Consider the following 25,373-nt stretch of genomic DNA (forward strand, 5'->3'; position numbering starts at 1 on the left):
GTCTGTTTCTCCGGAAGAAATCTTCAGGGCTGCTACATGGACGTCCCTGCTCGACACTACCGCCTGGATGTGCAAGCACCAGTCTTTGGTTCTTTTGGTCGGCAAGTGCTTCGAGCGGGACTGTCTCAGTCCCACCCAGTTTAGGAAGCTTTGGTACATCCCACGGTCTGGACTGATCCGGGTACGTACAGGGAAAGGAAAATTAGTTCTTACCTGTTAATTTTCATTCCTGTAGTATCACGGATCAGTCCAGACGCCCTTCCCTGTTTATTCTTTCATGTCGTCCGCTCCAAATCTTTTTTTCTTTCCTACAGATTTTCGGGTGCCCGTATTGTATTCTTCTCTTCAGAACACCGGAAGCATTGGTTTTGGTGACCAAGTATTTGCAAGAGCGTTTCTTTCTACAGAGTTCCTTGAAAAGTTGTTGAGTTGCTCAATTGAGTTTTGTAGTTACTTGCTTGATCCTGTTCTTTGTGTCTTTTTCTGCTTTGACAATGCTTATACTGAAGGGCTGCAGGGTAGGCTCTACCCTGATATAGGATACCCTTTTCAGTTTTGGTCTGTCTCCATCTGCTGGACAGGAGGCTCAACCCACGGTCTGGACTGATCCGTGGTACTACAGGAACAAAAATTAGTAGGTAAGAACTAATTTTCCTTTTGGCTTTACTTACCTCATTCACCTCACTATTAAACCGTGCTGGTCATAGTTTCGTTTTCCTTTTAATCTTTTTAAATGCATGGAATACTTACCTGGGCTTCCAAGATGGTATTTTTAAGTGATGATCACACCTCATGCAATCTTTTGACCTTGGCAACCACTCCATTTAGGGGTTTTTTTCCCCTAATTTTCTCTTTTCATCATCTCCCTCTATAACTAGGCATCCTATTGGAAATGCAGGCACTCAAATAACTCAATCTGTCTGTCAGGCAGACTGGGCAGGGACCAGTCTGCCTGACAGACCTTGCACTTGTTATAGTTGCTCGAGTTCTCTGTATATTGCACACCCTGTTAAATGTAAACCAGTTTGATGTGATACCCGTCATGAAAGCCGGTATAGAAAAATAGTAAGTAAATAAATAAATTGTTTGAGCTATGTGCACTGCTATTGATAACTGTTTAGATTATGGCAAAGCTTCTTGGCTAGAAATGGGAAGGTAGGAGTGCTAAATATGAACTAAGTGGGGGATATTGAATGGTCATCTGCCCAAGGCTACAGAGTCCAAATGAGGAAGAAGACAAAAACTGCATTGGATAAGAAGAGAGATCTTATTAGCAAACATGCTGGATATATCTTTGCAGTATAGATAAGAATACCTGGACAGGCCAGTTGGCCTTTTTCAGCCATCATTTGCTATATTATGTAGGTCCCAGCATGCCAGGGCAGTATTCAGAATGCATGGATCACCCTGAAACTGCTGAACAAAATGTAATTTCAAGATGGCAGTTGTGAGTATGTCAGAACCTAGAAAATATTGATAGGTGAGATGTTCCCCTCCCTTTATGAGAGTTTGGATTTGGGACTGGAAAGGGAGACTGTCTAATCTTCAATATGCAGGAAGTAAGCTTTACTTGTAACATAACTTGTTGCAAAGTGATAAAAGAAAGGTATTATTGGTTGAATATTACATTCAGTTTTCTACTCCCTTTATCTGCAAACAGGAAACTGTTTGATCCTTGATGGGTATGAGATGCTGCAGGAAAGTTCCACTGATGATGAGTTCTCTTCCTCCATGACACAATGCACTGCAGGCAGCCCCTTAACAGACTGTCTCCTTCAGAACTCGGATTCTCCTGGAAATAGCCAAGAAGATACAGGCAACACCCCAAATGCGGCAGAATTCCTGGAGCAGTGCAGCCAGATGGAGGCAGAGGATCCTTGGTCCTTCACTTCATTGGCCTATGGCCAGATGCTTCAGCACATTCAAACAATAGAGACTGACCTGGAACATTTAAAGGTACGAGGATCTTTCCCAAAATCCATCACTTGCTGCCATTCCCAAGCATAAAAGAGCAGGAATGAAACCTATGTCAATGTTAAACTTGGAACTAGGGTCCCCAGAACAAGGCACTCACTTGTACTATATTGATGCTGCATTAATTCTTTGGCTTGGAAAGTGTCAGGAACTTTGGATTGTATTGTGTTAGAAGAGTATTGAAAGAGACATTGCAGGAGGGATAAATGAGGAAAGGTAGAAAGCATTTCCCTGATAAATATGGAAATTGATATTCTAATGGGGACTTGCATGTCTCTTTTTTTTTTGAAAATATTGGGTATAAGGTTCTTCAAATTAGTGAGCAAAGTGGTCATGAACACAGTTTCAGAACAGGTCATAAGGCTGAGTGTCCAAGAGTTTAATGTTCCAAGCCAAAGACTACCGCTGCCGAGCACCCAAAAGTTTCAACAACTTAATCGCTGCCATATCTTTTGCAATGGAGAAACTGCATTCTCTTTAATGGAACTTACTAGGGCTTTTTATGTTCAACTGTTCAGCACTGAGCGGAAACAATACCAAAAAAGATGTAGAGCATGACGGGGCCAACTTGCTAAATTCCCACGGTTTCCCTTTGAAAATAAGATCTGCAACTTCTGCGGGTGCAAAAGTACCCCCATACTCTGCACCTGTTGCTTGTGCGGGCTGGGTCCATGGAAGAGATTGAAAAGCAATAACTCCCCGTCCTTTTCCCTGCAGTTATGCCTGGACTTTCATTTTTGTGTACACATCTACAGGTGTATAAAAGGGGCAGTCTAGGGGCATTCCTGGGAAAAGTCAGGAGTTACACACATAAGTTTTAAAATAAACCAATATGCACAAAGCAGGGTTTTACAGGAACAAGTCATATTTTGTTTTGTATGTAAAATATACACAGGTTTCTAAAATAGGTAGGAAAAGTAAATGCGTTTACTACCTTGAAACTTGCTCTTTCAATGCACTGCAGATATTCACGCACCCCTGTATATACACGCATATTGAGGGATGGACATACTCATTTTATAATCTGCACGTACCTGATACCTGCAGGTTATAAAATGCTGTAGTGGTTCTCCCTGTGATTATATGTACACATATATGGGGCCGCGCAGAGTTGGTTGAAAGTCATCCTACATCCTGTTTTTATGTCATGCCTCGGTTACCACAGCAGTGGTTTTCTTGTTTCAGCTCTACACTCTCTCCCAAAGATTGCAAAACTGTTCTGCACGATTCTCCCCTTCTTGCATTCCTTCATTGTCCAATACTGTCTTCAATTCAGAGGAGAACTTTCAAAGCATTTTATATGGGTAAATGCAGGTTTAACTTCCTAAAATAGACTTTTGAAAAATGCCTGGCTTCTGTGCAAATAATCTACAAGTGCTGTTTTACAGCACCTATACTTGTATCCAAGGGGAAAAGGGGCATTCTCACAGGTTGGGTGAGTGAAAGTACAGACAAAGATGTGATTTTCAAAATCCCATGCATACTTTTCTCCAAGAACCCGACTTGCACAAAGTCCACATCTACTTTTGTATCCACAGGCCTTCTAGGCTAGATTTTCACAGGGTGTATCCCACTTGAAAATGCAGCCTCTATGGGGGATCTGAAAATTGCCCCCGCTTAAAGTCCTTATTTTTGCCTTCAAATGTCTTTATGGGCTGGAGCCACCCTCCCTCCTCATCCACCTTACCCTCTCTGCTTTCATCTTCACACCCTCTTCAATGTGAGCTTCACAAAGCACTGTCCTTTGTGTGCTTTCTCCTTTCTAGCTCCCTTCTTGCAGAATAAGTTTTCCCTGCCATTCAGGGTTCATTCTCTCTCTCTTCTTTTTGATCTGGGTTAAAGACATGCTAATCACATTGTCTCTTTATTTACCTCAGTTCTTCAGTGTTTCTCTAATTCACCTTCCTATTGCTGTGTGTGTTGTGCACGTATTTTGTTATTCCTTCTAGAGTGCCCAATAAGTAAGTTGGGCAGCAGATTTAAAATAATCAAAAGAAAGTAGTTGGCATGTGGAACAAAATGCCATAGGACACTCTGGAAGCAAATGATACAAAAATGGAGAAATGTCTGGCATGGCCTACCAGCAGAGATGGGAGCAGAATTTATGTTTAGGATGGATACAGGGGGAAGTGGTAGGAGCAAGGGCAGAAGATAGTACAGTAAGAGGCAGCTGGACAGGTTGTAATGGCCCAAATGCTCTTATCTGCCGACAGTTACTATGTGACTGATTTTACAAGAGGATTAAGTACATTTATGGAAGCTAGACTAATTATATGCTATTTAACATAAGTCAGGGAGGTTGCCCCATGTTAAATGCATCCTTAAACCTTGACTGCAGGAAGCTGGAGAGTAAGACAGGAGATCAACTATTTTCATATACTTTCTCTAAGCATCCACTGCTTGTTCCTCTTGGAGACAGGGTGCTAGGTGAAATGAGGCCTTGGTTTGAACCAGTTTAGCAAGATAAGATCTGAAATGGGCTACTGGGGAAGTGGTTGAGGCTAGCACTTTTAACAGATTTTGGACATGCTTGGGAGAGATATGGAGGGTAGGTAAAAAGAACAGATTGGGAGTGGGGTTGTTGTTGAGTTGCATTTGGGAATATATGCAACCCAACATAAATTTTCCAAAGTGGAAGAATCTTAACTAGGCAGACTGGATGGACCAGTTCAATCTTTATCTGCCATTCTCTACTATGTGATATTTAGCACATGCTGAATCATTGCAATTTTATTTTCTGTTTTCAGGAGACTGGGTTTATGTCCTACAAGTGTCATGTGTCCAGATATTATAAAAATGTTTTTCCTGATTGATATTTTGTGGCTTTTATGTTGTAGGGGATAGAGGACAGTTACCATACTCTTTGCCAGAGGCTGGCTGGATCTGCACTTCTAGATGAAACTTCAGGTATGTTGGAATCCAAGCCACTAAATGCTAATGTTTGCAGAAATGTAATGAAGACCAAGCACCCCGAATAAAATTAACTAATCTTTCAAGCCAAAGCTTTGAGATTATATTACAGAACCCTTCTCATAAAGCCAAAATATTGAAGATAAAGTTGATCAGGATGCTGTGGAAAACAAGTTCAGTTCATTCATTCAGTTCATTTCGGTTGGTGATTTGGTTTTGTTCAGTTTAGAGCCAAATACATTTTGGCATTTGTTTTCTATTAGTCAGTGAGCTCAAGTTGCTTTTTAATCTTACGTTTAATGAAGTTTAATGAAACTGGCAGGCAGTTATCTGCAGCAGAGGGAAGAGCACTCTAAGACACCAAGAGTGGGGCAATGTTGTAACAAGAGTGGCAAGAATGACCTAAGGCACTGTGACAGGGCAAAATAGCCCAATCAGAAGCATCAGCACCCAAAAGCACTTTGAATAGGAGCAAAGCTGCACCAATAGTGTTATGAAGACCCCCAAGGCATAGTAAGAGGGGCAAAGTGCACCAACAACAGAGTCATGAAGACCTCAACGTACCATGAGAGAAACAAAGCAGCACCAAAAGTGACAGAAACATCCCAAGGCACAAATAGGAGGTGAAGGCAGCATAAACACCCAGAGGTGCATAGAATGAAGGGTAAGACAACAAGCACAGTGGCATCCATACACCAAGGCACAGAGTGAGAAGTGAGGTAATAAGAAAAGTGGCATCAAAACTCCAAAGCATGGCATGCACACCTGGGCAGCAAGCACAATATTATCAATACCCCAAGGCATAAAGTGAAGAGTGGCATCAAAACTCCAAAACAGAGGCAAAGGGCACCAACAACAGTGGTATTAAGACAGCACTGTGCGAAGGACAAAACGGTACCAACAGTGGTAGGTGTTTCCAAGGTGCATGAGAGGGGCAGGAAATGGTGGGGGGGTTTTTGTTTTTTTTTTAAATATTTTTTGGTTTGTGTTAAAAAGATTTTTGCTGTAGAAGCTAACACCCCAGTATAACTGAGAAAGGCAAGCCAGGCTGCAATAGTGGTACAAACCAGCAAGGCGCTAAATGAGGAGTGAGACACGGCATGAGGAGAAGGCCAGATAGCAATGGAAAGAGTGGCAACTGGCAACAACACAACAAGGTGCAGAAGGCAAAAATTGTGAACATTGGTTCACTGTAGCTGTGCATTCAATCCTACTGCCACCTTCATGGAAATTCAGGGCAACAAGATGGAGGGAGGTTTATTTTAATGAAGACCAACTCTTCCACCTACTTGGGCACCAACTATGAATGATGTGAACTTGCGATGTCCCCTGTCATTGAGAATATCTGTTCACTAGGTATGCTGGTTGGTGGGTAGGGAAAGAAATGCTGAGTCAACTTGACCACATTGGGTCAGTCTACAGCCTGTGTGATAGTGTGTTACTGAAATTTGTGCTGGTGGGAATAGGGGAATAATCTCTGCTGTTGACCACTATAGCTATGGCCTATGTTAGGATAGCTTGTTCTATGGTCACTATGAGGAGGAAATAGTGGCTGACAAGGTGTAGCTCATGACGACAATATTATATAGAGTACTCACTCTTTCCTGCGCTGCATCCCCTCTACTCTTCTGCCTATGGCACTTCCATTCTCGCACCCTAGTTACTAGTATCTCCTTCCATTATATGAGACTGCTGGACCAGAGGATGATATTACTTTTTGCTTGTCAGACACACAGCATAGCTAGCACATAAGCAACACCTCTAGTGCTAGTCCCTGTTCCTGTTGGAAACCCTCTAACTTCTCTTCCAGAATATTGATTAATGGGAGTGACTCTTGTCGAACTAAGATCCTAAGTGTATCTTTGAATGGATTTGGGACTAATGTCTATCGCCTGCACATGCAGCACAGCCTTACCTGTACCCTACTGGTTTGCCCCAAGCTAAAGCTGCTGCCAGCAGGGAAAGGTAGAGCTGCATAGCATTCTGGCCACTCCAGATGTGAAGTGGAGGCTACTCCTGTTCACCTTGGCCAACTGCGCCTACATGCAAATACAGCAGGGTGTAATGGGGGAGAAGACTGAACATTGTCCAGAAGGTCACTTCATAACTGGGGACTAAGAGGTGCATCAGTGGCTTAAATCCCATGTTCCTCATGATCTACAGGGGCTAGTCATTCAAGGTAGTCATGTCCCAGCCTTTGGTGCTGCTTGTTTCTTATTATAGTACAATGATGGATGAAACACCTAATCTACAGGCAAGCAGTTCTACTGGAGTTAGAACTGCTTGCCTGTCACCTTATTGGGGAAAGGGACTGGGGGTCAGCTTGAAAGACAGACTTTGTCTTTTCCTGCTGCTGCTGCTTTGAAAGGAAGATGGGGCACAGAGGTACTTGATCTTAATTTTACCATCGACTTTAATTTTGTGTCATGATCCCAGTGTTTCTTCAGTAGCAGGGTTTACATTGTTTCCAAATGGGGACATATGCTACTTTATTTACAATAGATTTACTTCCCATAGAGTCTTGACCAAATTGTATGGCGCAAGGACTGTCTTGTATATCTGTACAGCACTGTATATGTCTAATAGAAATAATTCCTTATGTTTCTGCTACACCAGACCAGAATGATTGAGTTTAGTCCCACATCCACCTGCTGGAGGCAGAGAACATTCTTTGTTTTTTAAATATGACATAACTTTACATCCATTGAGCACAGACCGGTTTGAGCCAGTATTCTCTACAGATGCGTGGACCAGTCCAGTGCCACCAGAAGTACGAGCCCCTGTGGCCTTCGATCTTGCAAATTATCCTGCCCAGCAAGGGCCACGGAGGAAAGGCATAAAGCAACCTGTCTTCTGGCCAGACCTGTACGAGAGCGTCTATTCCCAGGGACCACAGATCACTCCTGTGACTGTAGAAGCAAGGAACCTTCGCATTGTGAGAGGTTGCCAACAGGTCTAGGAACGGAAGGCCCCAGTGATCCACAATCAGCTGAAATGCCTTGGCTGACAACAGCCACTCTCTTCGGTCCATACTCTCCCTGCTGAGAAAGTCCGCACTTACTTTATCATTGGCCTCTCACATTGCAGAAAAAGACCTCTGCAAATGACCTTCCGCCCATTCCATAAACTGGTCTATTTCTTGCGACACTTGCTGGCTCTCCCTGGCGATTGATATAGGCCACCGTCATCATGTTATCAGACAACACGTGAATCACTTGATCCAACAGCCTGTGTCTGAACTGCAAGCATGCCAGCCATACCACCCAAGCTTTCAGGCGATCGATGTTCCAGCGGGACTCTTCGGCATTCCAACGCCCTTAGGCCTTTAACTGTAGGCGGTGAGCCCCCCCCCAATTGTGGAGACTCACATCTGTTGTGAGTACCAACCAGGTTGGAGAGGACAAGAGAACTCCCTTTCTCAAGTGATCCTCCTGCAACCACCACTGGAGGTGGGAACAGATTTCCATCAGCAAGTGGAGCTGAATCGCATAGTCCTGAGACTGCGGGATCCAACGAGACAACAGAGAGCACTGAAGAGGACGCATATGCGCCTTTGTTCATGGAAGCACTTCCAGGATAGCCACCATCAAGCCGAGCACCTGTAGGTAGCACCACACCATCGGGCGTTACGGTGTTTACCAACTGACGCACTTGAGACATCAATTTCTGGATCCAAACTTCTGGTAGGAAAATTCTGTCCTGCCCCATGACAAACCAGACCCCCAGATATTCCAACAACTGGTTGGTCAGGTTCACCACCCAACCGAGCTCCTGCAATAAGGAGATCACCTTGTGTGTCACTAGGCAGCTCTCTTCCTGAGTCTTGGCTCGAATCAGCCAGTCATACAAATATGGGTGCACCAGGATCCTTCCTTTTGGAAGGAGAAATTTTAAAATTTTAAATTAAGGGAAAGAGAGCCCCACTCTCCTGTGGTGATACCCAACAGTCCCTCCTCCAGTTGAGAATTCCTGAGGTGATTTCTGTGGTCCCTTAGAGGTGTGCCTTGGTCTGGTAGCTGGGTTTCCCAGCATGGACTTAGCTGCTAGTTCAGCTGAAAGGCAGTGGGTGCAGGAGGCTGAGCATGGCAGTGACAGCAGATGCCCTCTCCCACCCCAAAGCAGGAGACTGTCTTTGTACTCAGCCGGTAAGCACTGAGCTCAGGTAAGGCTTAAAAAAAAAATTTACTTTTGAATCAGAGACAGTTAGAGGGGTTTCAGGACTTTCTCCGTGCTCGGTGCGCTGTGCCGACATTCGTTCCCATTCCAGTTGGGGTTAGGGAACTGGGCAGCCTGGTGGGTTGAGTGGCCCCTGGAGGGCTAGGCCCTGCACTTAGGCTTTTTTCTTGCACGCCGCATGCTAGGCCATGGTGGTGTTTTTTCGCGTGCTCTGCTGCCCTCTACAGGCTGTCGGTGTGCACAGTGCATTGGCGTTGTGCACTCGTTTTTTGGGTGCGCTTTTTATGTGCACAAGTTTTTCACTGTTCACACGTTTAGCTTGGCACACAAGTTGTGCGTGCGCCTTGCTGCATTCTCTTCTAGGCGCTTATTCTTTGTGCGCATTCCTTTTTTGAGCACGAGCAGTTCAGATGCACATTTACTGCCGCAATGGCGCTGGTAAGCAAGAAGCCTAAGCGTTTTCCTATCTGTGTTGCCTGTCATATTAGGACTTCTCATCCTGACCTGGCTTCTAACCTATGTCTGTGCTGCTCAGACGCTCAGGGAGAGTTGTCTTCCTCAAATTTTGCTAAGCCTGGTTCCTCCCATTCTGATGATGGGTTGGTCACAGCCTTGACTGGGGGAATGCCAGATCTTGGTTCTCCCTTGACTGGCTCCTCCACAGGCAAAGGCTGTTCTGTGGGACCAGCTCCAATTCCTTCGGGTCTTGGTCTGGATCTGCTTGCTTTTTCTTGGGTGGAATTTTTTTCAAGGCTTGCAAGCTTTCTTCAGGCATAGTCCTCTGCTTTCCCCCATTGCTGTCCGGTAGGACCCTCAGCCGGTGGCTCCTCCCTCTTCCAGTCCTATGCTTAAGGGCCGGAGCTCGCCTCTGCTCCCTGCGGGTGTTCCCAACAGGAATCTGGATGGCACTGATGATGAAGTTGATCCTGATTCCCTGGAAGATGGGGAAATTCCTCCAGGGCTGGAATCATATCGAACCATGTTGCGGTTCTTTCATAGAGATTAACTGCCGGCCCTGATTTCCCAGACCTTGAAACAGCTGGGTGTCCCTGGTTCAGATACTATGACAGAGATGAGACTAAAGCCAATCATTCTGGACTGGGGTAGCAGAAATAAAGGAAAGGAAATTATCAGACAAGCATAAATGTTTTTATTTAGTCATTTTATATACCATCATTCCAAAAGAAGATCACAACAGTTTACAAACTCAGCATTCATATTCTTGGTCAACATTCATGTACTGTCAACATTCATATTTTAGGTCAACACAACAGTTTATAATCTAGTTCATATTCATATAGTTTCTAGGTAGTTCATGTTCATACATTTCCTAGGTCAATACAACTTCAAATATAAATTCTAATTCTACTAACAATATGCTTTACATCGTTCATTGTTTATAGTTTACTCCACTAACATTATCTCTTGTATTGACGTTGAAGTTATCAGCATATTGGCATTTTATGTTAAGTCGTATGCGTTTCTAAAGAGCCATGTTTTCAGTTCACGCTTAAAACTCTTTCTTTCTGTTATCTGACATAGTGATTCTGGAAGAGAGTTCAACAACTTGGGTGGCGCTATGGAGAACATTCAGTCTCTTATTTGGGATAGGTGTGTGTTTCGAGTAGAAGGCACCATTAGAAGTCCTTTGTTTTGTGATCTTAGGGCTCTCTGTAGTGTGTAATGTTGAAGTGTCACTCCTAATAAGCATGGATTAATATTGATATTGAAAATTAGAGTTAATACTTTATAATGAATTCTGGATTGTACAGGAAGCCAGTGCAGTGCTATCAGCAAGTTAAATGTGGTCAAATTTCCTTGTCCCTAGTAAGAGTCTAGCAGAGGCATTTTGAAGTAATTAGAGTGGTTTTAGTAGTCCTGAGGGTAGGCCTAGCAATAGGGAGTTGCAGTAGTCTGAAAATATTAGTGTTTGTAATACAGTGCGGAAGTCCGGCATTGTTAGTAAAGGTTTCAGCCGATGTAATATTCTCAGCTTGCAGTATCCTGTTTTGGTTAATTTGCTTATATGCTTTTTCATAGTGAAGTTCTCATCGATCTGTATTCCTAGGTCTCGTACTTGATCTGAGGGAGTAATATTTATAATTCCTAGGTCTAGGATTGGCGATTTGATTATCAAGGTATCTCTTCTTAACCAGACTATTTCAGTTTTTTGGGGGGTTTAGAGTTAGTTTCAGTTGAAAGAGTTTTTGTGGTATAGCCTTCACGAATGTTGACAGAGACGACGCAGTTTTTTCAAATGTTTTGTTGAACGGGATGTAGAATTGTATGTCGTCTGCATATAGGAAGAAGTTGATTCCTAGATTTGCTAGTAATGTGCATATAGGCAGTATATAGTGTTGAATAATATGGCTGAGAGTGCTGAACCTTGGGGGGACACCTGTATCGATTGGGGAAGGTGTCAGAAATGTGATTGCCCAGTTTGACTTGGAATGTCCTATCTTTCAGGAAAAAGGAGAACCATTTGTTAACATTTCCATCTATTCCAATTTCTCTCAGCTGGTGGCATAACAGGGTATGGTTTTTCTGGTGTATAGGCCTTCTCTGACAGCATCTGTGCTGTGTGGGAGGGGCTGCAGTTTCTTTGCTTAGAAGCTTCTCTTTGCAAGTTCTCTACCTTTTTAACCTTGCTTTTCTGTCTATTTTACTCTACAGATAAAAGTTAGAGCAGCAGTGCTGGAGCTTGCTGAACTTTGGACACAAATGTCTGCCTTGCACTGCCACAACATGCTCCTGCAGAAGCTTTAGGAGAAGGATCTTCTCTGACCATCCATGCACTACTGTTGGCTGTAGTGGTTAACTGGGTGGCAGTTGTACTGTAAGGCACAGCATCAGCACAACGAGGTTGGAAATAGTGCTGTTGGGCAGGGTATCTCTGCTAGTGTCAGAGATGTTCCAGTCTCCTCTAGCCAGCTTCTCCCAATTTTTTTTCTTTTCACAATAAAACCAAATGTACAGTGCTTTGGGTGTTAGATATAAAAATGTATTTAGACTTAAAAAAAAATCTGATGTATTTATTTGACTTTATGTATCAAAAACACATTTTATTTTTTTTTCTCTTTCTGGTAGAGAATTGATTTAGTCCTAAACACGCAGTGGATTCCCCTGGTTGGGGACAAATCTGCCTGTGGCTCAGGGAGCAGGACACAGATCAGCACATGGCAACACTGAAGGAGCTACACTTCCTATAAGGCCTTACACGTTCTATAGCTTCTGTACTTGGGCAGCAAGGATACCATGCTTCTCTAGTACATACATGGATGGGGAAGTGGTATTCTGTGTGGTCTTTGCTTTTGAATAGGAAAAGCATAATGTTGTGTGATTAGAACTTTTAAGTTAAAATAAGTACATATATACTAGTATATCCCACCATAAATGGTGGATATCTAATCTGGAAATCTGACTCTTGATCTTATACTACTCTCCTGAGCAAGCCAAGTAAATGCAAAAAGACTGTGGCAAGAGGACCATCACATCACTGCTAAAGTATGAATTCCTACCGAGCCACACACTGCTGCTTTTTGGCCAGTATGTTCCAGTGCCTGCACTGATTGTGTTAAGTGCTTTTAAACAGCATTTTCAAGAGGGGGTTAAGCCAAGTTAAAAGTGGTATGCCTCCTATCCAGGACTGTTTGCTCTAGATCTGAAACATAAGAGCACTGGCTTCTGTTTGATGAAGTTTATAAACTACTTTAAACTTACAGCATTTTATGTTTATGTATGGTTTATGAAATATAAATGTTATCTGCATCAAGTAGACAATCCTCTGAGCTATGTGTATGAAAACAAGACAAATTAAGTGCCAAATATAAACCCTTTTAGTGTTTAGAGATCCAGTGTATAGCTGAGCTGTGGGATACTGCGGCCTGAAGTTTCTATTCTGAGGTGGGAGATCTGTGTTTAGTGGGACCATTCTCTTTCAAACTGCACCATCTCTAATCCTGATCAATGCCTCAGAATGTAAATATGCACAATAACTCTCCCACTTTTAGCTCTGATTCTATTTTTCTACTTCCTATTGCATATACTCTGTATCCGGAGGATGAAAAATGTTCACCATCTTACTGCAACCTTTGCACAAACACAGACTGTAAGCCAGTAGTATAGAAATGATATGCACATTACCAGGAGTTTGTTACACAGCAGTAGTGTCTTTCAAAGAGGTCACCAGGAAGGACAATTGGAGCAGCCTTCATGCCAGCAGTACTAATGGAGGTAGATGACAGGGATCAAATACATCAGACTGTCCAATAATACTGAATTGCATTCCCAGCATTGTATAGTTTTCTAGATTCAGACAAGCAGGCGACCTACTAAAGGAATACTACAGTATTCATGCTGTTTTATCAATACTAAATCTTTGAAACACTTCCCACTAGAATATTTTATTTGCTTTGAATACCATACAATCATGTACTTTTAACAGATTACTTAAAATTCTGGAAGCCTTCTTTTAAAATAAAATCTTTATTAATAACCTGTATTTTAACTGATCATGTTTGGGTGACAGACTTTACTGTTATAATTATCAAGATGTAAGTTTGTAAAATAGCTCTTTAATGCATTAGCTGATAAAGCTGTATGTTTTTGAAACAAAACTATTGGTCATCTAAAATACTTTTTTTTTATTTTTTTTTTTCTGGGCTCTGGGAAAATACAAAAGTGTTTAAATATTAAATAAGCTTCTATAAACAATCTTGACTGCTATCTTATTTCATGTGCCTGTTGTCCCAACTTTGGGAAAGGGTATGCTTCTTTTCCTCTATCTCCATGGGCACAGAAAGCTTTTTAGTGTGTCCACTGTTTACAAATAGCAGCACATTCCCTCCATTCTGAACTTAGCAAAGGCATGGTCAGCTAGGTATAGAGGGAAGAAAGCAGGAGAGTTTGTCCAATGCCAAATACGTTTTCGGGATAGCCACATGTATACCCAAGTTTTTGAGAACAAGGAGCTACCATGGGTTAGTTTTCCATCTTATGTACATTTTATGACTTGTACTTCCCCCATGGTATATGATAGTTATGTATACCCTGAAAACTAGGCATGTTTGTGGCTCTTGAGCACCAGCGTTGGTCACCCAAAGCATAATTCTAATGAAATTCTTGCAATTCTAGATCCTTTGAGGATTTCTTGGGTTAAACTCCACAAATGACCTTTCGTGAATAGGTTTAAATAAAATAGTTGAATCTCCCATCTAACTTATCAGTATGATTAACACTTCACCCCAAGCAGTCTGAGTTTTGTATTCCTGAAGCCAGAGGATCAATCAAGATTTACTAGCTTTTCACCATTTTGTTTTAATGTAGAGAGAGCAGAAAATTAATCATTTTTCAACCAACAATGAATAATTCATCTGAAAGCGGGACATCTTCCAACTCTACACTCCAACAATCTGTCAAAAACAGGTTTTTTGACAGTTCTTAATTTAAAACAAATTATAGCAGAGGATAAACCACATAATTATACTTTGTTAGAAAACAGATAGCTTAGATTAAAGAAAAAGAACATACATTAGTAATGAAGTACAATAAACATTAATGAAAAATAATTGCATGATAAACTAATAAATCCCAATAACTCTGCCTTTTCTACATTGACGCCTCAGCTGCACTCAACAATAGTATATGCACTGTAAACACAGATATAATCTCATGTATTTAAGCTCAGCCCCCCCCCCCCCCTGATTTTGCAGCCACAATAAAAATCACAAAATTAGGTTCTTGCTAGGGAATTGGGCCAATCTTGGCCAAATTGCTGCTGGAGATAGGGCAGCTTGTCAAAACAAAAGCGTTCAATATACCCTCCCCCACCCATATCCCCTTGCTCACTGGCTCCTTTGACTGCTGCTGGGACCCGACAGGATATTATGAATCACTGTGATGCTTTGGCCCAGGTGGAAGCAGATGCACTGGAGATGCTGCAGAGGTTTCCTTCTCTTGTTTTGCAGTCAGAAGCCAGTGACTAGAGGGATAGGGGTGGGGGGAGCTACTTCTCCCTCCTCCTTAACATTCCTTTTTCATTTCCCTTCTCTCCAATCTCCTCTTCTCATTTCCAGGTCCCTTTCCCTCCTTCCTCCCCAGCCCCAAAAATTAAGATTCCTATGCCTCTAAAAAAGAATCAAATAAATTAGAGAAACAAATGCCGGCAAAAAACTATACACATAAAAAAAAAAACTTTAAACTGCAAATATGTACAAAATGATGCAAATTTGCCACACAATTGCAGAAGATTTTGCCAATTTTTTGCACAGCACTTGCTACTGGGCCAACCCTTCGCTAAACTTTCATATTCTCTCTCTTCTAAAGGACTAGACCAGTGGTTCTCAACCTTTTTCCCATTGTGACACACCTGACAGACCACGCTCACATCTGTGACACATTGCTCATTACAATCATGGCGGAAATAAAAAATAAATAAATAAATAAAGGCCCAGTATTATTTTTGTTAAGAGTGACACAAGGGAAAGATAAGTACTCTGTCTGAACAGAAATTGCATAAACATCCCATACCAAAACAGTGCCAAATTTCCAGCACTCAAACTTACAAGGCAAAACTGAAAATATTACACCAGGCCGTGCAACTCCAGTACTCCTCCTATTAGGAAAACGGACCAAGCCAGGCTGCTATAGAGTCCTACACAGAAACTACATGCCAGCAGAATACCTCATCTCAGTCACACGTTCAGATCCTCACCTAACAAAGAATAAAGTGACCATAAAGTATAAATAGAAAATGCCAATGAAAACTGAACTGGAAACCGCAACAAGCCAGAGATTCTGTGTGCAGTGTAACAAAGGAAAAAGAAAAAATCACCAGTTGTCATAAAACAAATCACGAAATATAAAATCAATAGCAGTAAAACCAGCTGATGAATGAAATATCCAATAATTAAAAACTCATACCAAAAATTTCTAGAGACCAATAAAATATTTCCAACTAGCAGGCACAAAGACCCAATAATGAAAAATAATAATAAAAAAAAATGCTTTGCTGTGCATACCTGGAACGTTTGATATCCAGGTGTCCTGAGATTGTTTTAGAGTTAGCAGGAGGAGGGATGGTTTGCTTGCAACTTTCTCCTCTCTGTCACACACAAACTCTCTCTCTCTCTCTCTCTCTCTCTTACACTGGCTCTCAATCATGCACATTTACACATACGTTTTCTCTCTCACTTATATATGCTCTTAATCACACATACACACACACAGGCTAGCTATTGTGCGATTTAGTGAAGTTATTGCTCCTTGCTGAGATTGACTTTTGATGAGCCAATCGTCGAGATAAGGAAAGACATGAACACCTTGTTTGTGTAAGTGTGCTGCTATCACTGCCAGGCATTTGGTGAATACCCTGGGAGCTGAAGCCAGGCCGAATGGCAACACTCGGTATTGGAAATGCTGATGTCCTACTGTGAATCGCAGATACTTGCGATGAGGCGGGAATATAGGAATGTGCGTATAAGCATCTTGAAGATCCAGAGAACAAAGCCAATCTCCCTTTTGTAGAAGTGGAAGCATGGTGCCTAGAGAAACTATCCTGAACTTTTCTTTTTTTAAGAATTTATTGAGATTTCTGAGATCTAGAATGGGACGTAGGCCTCCGGTTTTCTTTGGAATGAGGAAATACCGGGAATAGAATCTTCTGCCCTTCTGACTGTGTGGTACTGGTTCCACAGCTCTTGATTGCAGAAGAGCGGATAATTCTGTTTGTAATTGAAGGATGTGAGTGTGATCGAGATGGGAATTTTGTGGTGGAAACTCCTGAGGGAGCGATGTGAAGTCGAGGCGATAGCCTTGATGGATTATCGAAAGGACCCAATGATTGGATGTTATTGCTGTCCACTTCTTGTAGAAATGGGATATTCTTCCTCCAACTGGCAAGGTGGTTTGGGGTTTGGAATATAGGCCTTGTTCTCTGAAGTTTGTTTCAAAAGCCCGAGGCTGGCCCAGTTTGAGGAGCTGGTTGAGGCCTCGCAGACCGCTGCTGTCTTTGTTGAGACCTTGGAGGTCGACTTGGTTGTCGGCATCGGTGATGATACCGGAATTTGATGCTGTAAGGCATCGGTGACTATTTGTCTGATTAACACAGTCAAGTCAGGAATCGAAGTTGATACTTGCTGTGATGTCGACGGTATCGATACTGGAACCGATGGAACCGTAGTCACCGAAGTTGAGGAAGTCTTTTGCTTCTTAGCGATCGGTTCGTCCGGCGGCGGAAGCAGCAGGATAGATCGATGCCGTCGGTGCTTGTGCTTCGATCTTGGTTCCGATACCGACCTTGTCGATGAAGTGGAGGGTGTTGGAGAAGAGGCATCGCCCGAACCCTCCGGAAGCCTTTTCTTGATGAGAATCTTTTTAGTAAGGCCTACCAGTGATGATTTTGTAGAAGTTGTCGGTGAAGGCCCCGATTGCATTTGAAAAATCTGTGCCATTTTTTCTTGGCGGAGTTTTCTGCCCTTTGCAGTCATCTCCTGGCATTCTGGACAGGCAGCGATGTTGTGCTGTCCTCCAAGGCACCGAACGCATTCAATATGCGGGTCCGTTATGGACATTGTTCGGTTGCAGGCTGGGCACTTTTTTGAAGCCTGATGACATGTTGACTCGATGTCCGTCGATGGAAAACCGCTGAATTTATTAGCGAAAGCTAATTTGTTTGTCACCATCCGGTGCCAAACAGTATGAGACCCGAAATAGGGCAAAATATTTAAACAAATTGTTGACTTTTCTGTCAAGTTGTGAGGAAAACCTGACAGGGCTCCTGTGACCGCGATATCGAGGGCAGCGCGGAAAAAAGAAGACTGAAGTGAGACCCCTGTGGCAGGGAATATCATGGCACGCCGGGCATGCTCAGTAGCCCCAGGCTGCCAGTTAAAAGCTTCTAGAAACTTTGCCAGAAGTTTTCCCGCACTAGGGCTCCGTGAGTGACGTCACCCATATGTGAGGACTAGCATCCTGCTTGTCCTGGGATAATCAAAGTGACAATAAGAACTACAAATCCATGCATAGGAAGGAGCACAACCAAGACTGGATTGGCTTATTTGTTCAACCTGGAGTCAGTTGGCAAAATCTACAGTTAAATCAACCTTGTTCGGAGTTAAACTGCAGAAAGACAGTGGGTCACTCTCTCCTTAAAGTATCCCTGGAGCAAAGAATATATAACTATATGTGCCACTCACTGGGCAGATGCTGCACAGTATTTGCTATTTTTAGGTTTTATTGCCTGTTTATTTTTTGGGATTTTGTTTATTGTTTCACTTTTTGACTTGTATTGCTTTATTTTGTGTTTTTATTATGTATATTTGTTGTTAACCCCTAAGATTTGTGGATGAGTGGAATAAAAGTTTTTTAAATAAATAAATAAAAGCATGTGCAGATGCAGCCAAGCAGGGGAGCACTGAAGCAAAGCAGCTTAGATCATCTCCTCTGGTTTCTATCACACACATTCTCCTATCCTTTCTCACTCCTCCTACTGCACTTCCCACTTTCTATTACTACTAAGCTCCTTTTCCCTGGAACTCGGACTCGTCTGCAGCTTTGCATATAGCCTAAGACACTTAACAGACATCTTTGATTTGGGCAATCGGCTCCTCTCAATGGGAAAAAACTTTATCATACAGAGAATCTTCTAGGTACTTAAAATATGCACACATGCAAAAATAAAATCTAGTTTGTATTCCAAGGAAACTTGTTTATGAAAAAGAGATGGGGCAACTATCGAGAAGAGAAAAATCACTACTCTACAAAATTGCAAACGTTGATTTTCACATGGCAATTTCTTTATTGCTTTCCATTTTGCTGGGACATTTTGATTTAGCTTTACAATATACTCTACTATGGAGGCTTCAGTAGTTTCAGCAGCTGAGCATTCATGTCATATATCTGAGTCTCCAACCACATTATTGAAACAGCTCCTGCATAGCTCTAAAATACCTTGGATAACAAATAGTACCTGAAGGAAATTCAACATAGTTGCAGCTCCAGATTACACGAATACAACGATCAACCTGTTCAAAAACACTGCCTCCCGGATCACCACTGGCACGATAGCGACCAGGCCAGCACGTTTGTATTCTGCAAACGGAATGACATCCACTCCAAAGCTGCCGCCAGTGCGCGTTTCCTCGGGGATCTTGCAGAGCACAGATTAAAAAAAAAAAACAACAACAAACAAAACTGCGTCTGCAGTTAAAGGTGAGTGAGGGACCCCTCTCTCGTGGGTTTTAAATGGCATCCCCGCGCTGTCCCCCTGCAGCACTCCGGCTCCTCAGGATCGGGCTTGTTCCATTAGTCTCCAGCAGAGGGCAGCCGCGCCTCACGTGTCCCACTGCAGCCCGGCCGCTGGGCTCAGTCTCTTCGCCTCCGGTCCCTGACGGGTTGGAAAACAGCCGCACGCTCGGTGCTAACACTGGCCGGATTTTGCTGGGCTCCTGCTGCTGGCACCTGACCTTTTTAGCCTAACGGATAATTACAGCCCTGGCCACCATCTCAGGTAGGAAACTGGTTTATGCTGCAACAAGCCCGGGACTTGCACAATCTACATCTGTCCCCGGCTCTCCATCGTTCTCCCTTGCACCCGTCCATCTCCGAATTCTAAGCTCCCCACATCTCCCTTTTTTTCTGCATTCAATCCCTCCAGGACCCTGCCTATCTCTTTGCATTCATCCATTCATTCCTGCATCGCTCCTGTTCATCCATGATTCCCTGCATTTCTCCTCTTTCTGGATCCTCACATGCTCCCCCACCCCCATCTTCCAACCATCCCAGCTCTCTGCATTTCTCTTTTTCACCCATTCTTCCATGGCTCCTTGCATTTCTCCTCTGCATTCATCAAGCCCCAACTCCCTGCATCTCTCTTTTCCTCTCCATTTCTCCTCTGTAAGTCTGCATTCCTTCTTTCCTGGCTCCCTGCATGTCTCTTCTGTATCTATCCATCCCCAGCTCCCTGAATCCTCCACTGCATCTTTCCTTCCAAAGCTCCCTACATCTCTTATGTATCCATCCCTCCTCTGCATTCCATCTCTCATCTCTCCTCTCCATCCATCCCTGCATCTCCCCTTCATCTCCCCTTCATCCATGCATTCTCAACTCCCTGCATCTCTCTTTTCCTTCCATTAATCCATCCATCCCTTCCTCCCCCCATCTCCCTCATTCATCCCTTCCTCCTATCTCTTCTCTCCCTCTTTCCATTTCTTGGTTCATCTTAAGTCTGAAATCAAGTAGGGTCTGCAATACTGTACTCAGTACATAACATGGACTGACCATTTGGGCCTGGCAGTGTTAATTTCATTATCAGTTGTAATGTTTCCCTTAGAAGTCTGAATCTGGCCATGAACCTTGCATCTATTACGAGTTTCCTGCCTCCATGTATGGCTCATTGAATTAAATAAAATAAATACATCCCTAGTTCCTTGCACTCTCCCTTTAATTCTAGTTTTACACTTTCATTCTCTCTTCCCCTTTGCATCTGATTTTTCAGAAGGATTCCCAGTCCCTGCTCCTCAGAGCTATTCCCGAGTGTCTCACTGTCCTATTCCAATTGTCTCCTTTCCAGCTGTGACTCCCTTCTGAACTATATGCTCACACCACTGACAAATCCTTCTCCACTCCTGCTCTTCCTTGTCTGCATCTGACATCCCTAGCCCCCCATGACTGCACCAAGGGACACTTCATGCTTCAGACAGCTGCCAAAGTGACTGTGCCTCTGAAATCTCCATTCCTGTTCTCAGGAGAGTCTGAACACCTCCTACCTCTGCTTCCAGCAGTGACGGCAGCTATGACACTCCCACACCTCTGCTCCCAAGAAGACCTGCACCTCTTGACATCCCTATCCCAATAGTAGCTCGCCTCCTGGAAACAGCTCAGCCTTCATATTGAGTCCTTTACCCAAAATGCAAGAATTGTTCCTGATCCCCCTGAGCACTTACTAGCAACTGCCTCTCAATACTTGTGCCTGCAGTAACTTCTCATATACGTGATTCTTTTCTATAAGGGGGGAAAAAAAACGGCTTTCTACCCTGCCCGACCCATCTTCAGGTCCACCTTCTACCAGTGAATCTCCCTCTGGGTTCCTTCACCCTTGTGCCAGATAACCTCACACCCAGCAATTGGGCTAAACCTCTGAATCTCACCTGCACTGCTGCTCTCAGCAAAGCAGTCTGTTTCATTTTTACAGTTATTTTATAAAAGGTTTAACAGAAAACATGATTCCTAACTTTACCGAACTCAGCAAAAAAAAAAAAGATCAGCAAAGCTGAGCAGAGCTGAAGTGGATTTAGTGGATGATCTGGTGAGATGCCAGAAAAGTGCAGTGGATATGTGCAGTGCAAACAGTACTTACTGTTCTGCGTTTCACCAAAATCCCTTCCAAGGGAAACTTTGGGGGAGGGGGTGAAAGGCAGGGGGCATTTTTTCACTTTCTCTATTACCTGCAGTCTTTTGCCTCAATTTTGAAAGTGTGCACTTGTGCTAAGACAATAACAGCAGCAGCAATATAACATCAGAGCGACTCCCTTCTACCAGCTTTTGTTGGCTTTTATTTTCAGTTTCTTGAGATCCAGTCTAACAAATTTAAAAAAAGTGCTAAACCATTATTTAGGCTGCTAAGTTCGTGCATGGGAATATTTTTCTCTTTTCTGCTGTAATAATAGCACAATAGTAAAGGGGCATTTGTTAAGCCTAGCTCTGGTTTTTAAGGCTAGGGGACAAATAAATGCAAATAAACAAATAAATCAAAAGCAGAACTCTCACCCTTGCTCGATGTTTGAGTTTGGGAAGTCATCGTCTGCTTCCTTTGCAGAATGCAGCTGTTTGTTTTATGATATTTTCTAAAACTGTTGTGCTCAGCACTGTGCGCTGGAATGGAAATATAAACAAGGCAATAAAGAAATTATACAGAACAAACTAGTTGTTTAAAACTTTCAAAATTAATAATAGTAATCAAAAAGATCTACGCTGGAAGACGTTTAGTCTTGGTGACAGCAATGCAATGCATATTCATTTTCAGCTGTAGAGATAAAGAAGATCAGAGTCAAAGCCTTTTGTCACATTGGGTCTGGCTATATTATGGAAATTATGTAATCATCAGGATTCTAAAATTCCTCCAGGATTTACTAGCCAAGTACTCCTCCCTTCCCCCCACCACCCATAATAATTTGTGTTGAGGGAAGGAGGGCTGGCAGAGTACAGGGTGAGTGTACCCTAACCCCCATCTACACCACTCTCCTCCATGCCATAACTCCTTCCCTCCTCCTACCCAACCCGCTAGGTACAGTTCACGTTGTCCTCCTTCAGTCCACCCGCCCCTGCAGCCCTCTCACTCTCCTTTCTTCCTGTCCCCTCCACACCATCCTCAGCAAACTCTCCGCCCAGGCCTTAATGGAGGCTGAAAACACCTCCTACTCTGGGTGCAGTCTCTCTTCTCCTCCAGTCACCCTTGCAGCCCTCTCAATCTCCTCTTGTCCCCTTCTCCATTTAGCTGTCTTACTCTCTCTTCCAGGCCTAGATGGGACCCCGAGACACCATCTAACCTCTTCCTCCTCCTCTCTGCTGCCCCCCTTACACACACACACACACACACACACATACACACATACTCTGCAGGATCCAATTGTGACCAAAACTACTACCTCCTGCTGCCAGGATCCCCAACTGGAACAAAAACGCCACTGCCCCAAGCAGACCTGCCCACTGGCCTAGAAAATCCACTCAGTCCAGATGAGCAGGTGAGTGGATTTTCAATTCGCAGTGCATCCATACCCAGAAAACTAATGCTCTGCACCTAGAGTCCTTAGAATCACTCTGAGTTCAGCTGAGAAAAGTGAGAGATGGAAGCATAACTTAAGGATAGAAAATATGAAAGAAATGTTTTAAAATTTATAAGGACGTAATGTGGTCACCGTGAGAGTCCAGTGAATATCTTAGAAAAAAACATTAGCAAACAGGTGATATCTTTTTATTGGAATAACACAACAATAGAGCCAAGAGGCTGTTACTGTCCAAGACAGTTCAGCAGTTTTGTGAGTAGCAAACCATGAATAATCTGAAACCCAGTTCACAATCAAAATTATGAAAATTCTGACTTAACTGACACAACAGAGTGAGTGGGATAATTCACAAGAGTGGAAGGATTGCTCATGGATTGTCACTGGCAGATAAACGCTGAGGAAATGTTGCCTGGTAGACCAAGGATTTATACATTTCCACACTTCTCTGCGATCTAGTAATAAGTGGAAGCAAACCTGTTGAAAGGCCTTTGAGTAAAGATGAAAGTGAAAAACAATAAGAATGATGCTTTAGAACTGGTGGATGAGACATTTTATGACTGAGTTGCAAAACCACCCAGAAAACATGAATGGAGGTTATGGGAGACTTCAATAATTCAAATAATCGCTTAGAAAACAAAACACAATATACACCATTGAACAAGTTCTTGGAGTGCATTGGGGAAAATGTATTTTGATACAGAAAGGGAACTAGAGGGAATGTCTTCTGGCCTCAGACCTTACAAATGGGGAGAAAAGGTTTGTTAAAATAAGTGGAAGGTACCTGGCTGAAAGCAGTCCTTTGTGAGCAATGAAATGAAGGCAGTGGGGCTGGGAGAGAGAATCCCTGCCACCATATAACAGACAGTGATCCCTAGAGGTGGCTTTGGGGCACATATGTTGCATAATAGGTTCTGAAAGGATCTGCACTTTGGCTCCCTAGTGAGGACTACTACTGATGGTTGGGTTACAGAGAGACACTGAGCAATAAAAATGGCGAGAAAAATCCCAGGAAGTTGCAAATGAAGGCTCATGGTGCCAGAGACCTAGTTGGGGCAGGTTCCAAATGAATTAGATACCCAAAGGAGCAGGGACAAAAAAAAAAAGAGTGTTGGCCAATGCCAATGATGCCTGGAAATCTCCCCAGCACAGTAACTCCCAGGAAGGGGGATGCTAGAGCAAAGACACAGAGCAGCCTCCTATAAACCCAAAAAATCAAACTCACCCCAAGCCCACTGCAGAGAACAGAGAATCCTGGGAGGGAAGAGCAGGAGACCAAATTCTGAGTAAAGAAGAAATTATGGAGGGAGATGACTCGCAGAGGAAGCAGCAGATATGGAGAAGGGGACATCAAATAAAGGTCTTCTCTCCAACTCCACTAGGTAAGATGTCATCTATAAAAGAGATGTTTCTTCCCAGTCCCAAGATTGACTTGTGGCATTCGGATATTGTGGTACCGGGCCACCCCTTGTGATAAGAGACTCCTGCAGACCTCTATAGATGGGCAATATGGGTGTAAGTTCCCCCTTGCAGTCTAAGCACCTCTGTGTACTTTTCCCACTGTGAAGTGCAGGCAAATTGAAGAGCAGTTTGCACAACATGTCATTTAATGGGAGGTTGAATCCAGGTACCAATACTATCCTTCTATGATTGTAAAGCAAATCCGCTTCCCCCCACCAAGCACTGCCTGTATTTTACAGAAGGTTCATGAATAATGTTACTACTTACAGAAAATACAATCAAAACAAATATTACAGAAACAGATTCTGTGCAGTTGGTCTAATCATGGAAACGACTATAACTTGGGTGTGGTCAACTGAAGGAGGAAAGATGGTGCAAATATCGCTGCTCCTACTGCCGAGCAGCAGATGGAATCATTCAGTAACTAAGGAGCACCAGTTTAAGGCATTTACTCAGCAGTATATCTTTTCTTAAGTCAAGGGACTCTGATCTGCCTCAACTGTATATTAATGAAAGCTTTAGAGGGCACCCTGAATAGCATTTGATCCTGTCAAAGATGCCATAAGTTTGCCAACGGCATTTCACATTTTGACCAGCTGTGATGAGGATCTGTTGCTGGGCAGTGGAATAGTTGCCTCTATCTTTATTCAAAAGGTGTCACTGTGGCGATGAACAGGAGCCGCTAGCAGATTGGATGCATTTACAGATAGAAGGCAGGATCAGAATGCTGGTGTGCAGATGTCTCTAGAGCAACCTGTTTGGTGAGTACCTCGTCTCTGTGTGGGGTGAAGTTTTACCCTCTGATTGCTTTTTAGACTGCATTTAGAAAAATGGTTGCATTGGCACAATCTTGAAACTGGTAAGCATTAAGGCCCGAGTCAGTTTTTCAGATCAGGTTACTGGACATGCACTCAGCTTTCATCTGACTCTAACAAGAGAAATCCGGGCACAGAAAGGAAGGCCTTTATCTTAAACCCTGGGGATTGTCACAGTATAACCTTGTAGTTTATAACCATGTTTGCTGTAATAAATAAAGTTCCTAAAATTTTGTATTTGGCTTGTTGGTGGGTCTTG

The 25,373-nt window shown here is 43.1% G+C and overlaps 2 protein-coding genes across 2 annotated transcripts in view; both read left to right on the forward strand.

Moving 5' to 3' along the window:
• ARHGEF12 (Rho guanine nucleotide exchange factor 12) overlaps nt 1–12,373 on the forward strand; it is a 163,791-nt gene extending 151,418 nt beyond the window's left edge. Inside the window, 3 exon segments of the mRNA XM_029572270.1 lie at nt 1,661–1,956; nt 4,812–4,881; nt 11,734–12,373. Of these exon segments, the coding sequence (XP_029428130.1) occupies nt 1,661–1,956; nt 4,812–4,881; nt 11,734–11,744 (377 nt within the window). The 3' untranslated portion in view covers nt 11,745–12,373.
• Nucleotides 12,374–19,431: 7,058 nt separating this feature from the next.
• The window catches only part of GRIK4 (glutamate ionotropic receptor kainate type subunit 4), a 252,360-nt gene continuing 246,418 nt past the window's right edge, over nt 19,432–25,373 (forward strand). The window contains exons 1-2 of the mRNA XM_029572271.1: nt 19,432–19,567; nt 24,954–25,060. The gene's annotated coding sequence lies outside the window, so the exon portion shown is untranslated. The remainder of the gene's footprint in view (nt 19,568–24,953; nt 25,061–25,373) is intronic.

Source organism: Rhinatrema bivittatum, chromosome 12 (assembly GCF_901001135.1).
Source record: "Rhinatrema bivittatum chromosome 12, aRhiBiv1.1, whole genome shotgun sequence".
Classification (NCBI taxonomy): Eukaryota; Metazoa; Chordata; class Amphibia; order Gymnophiona; family Rhinatrematidae; genus Rhinatrema; species Rhinatrema bivittatum.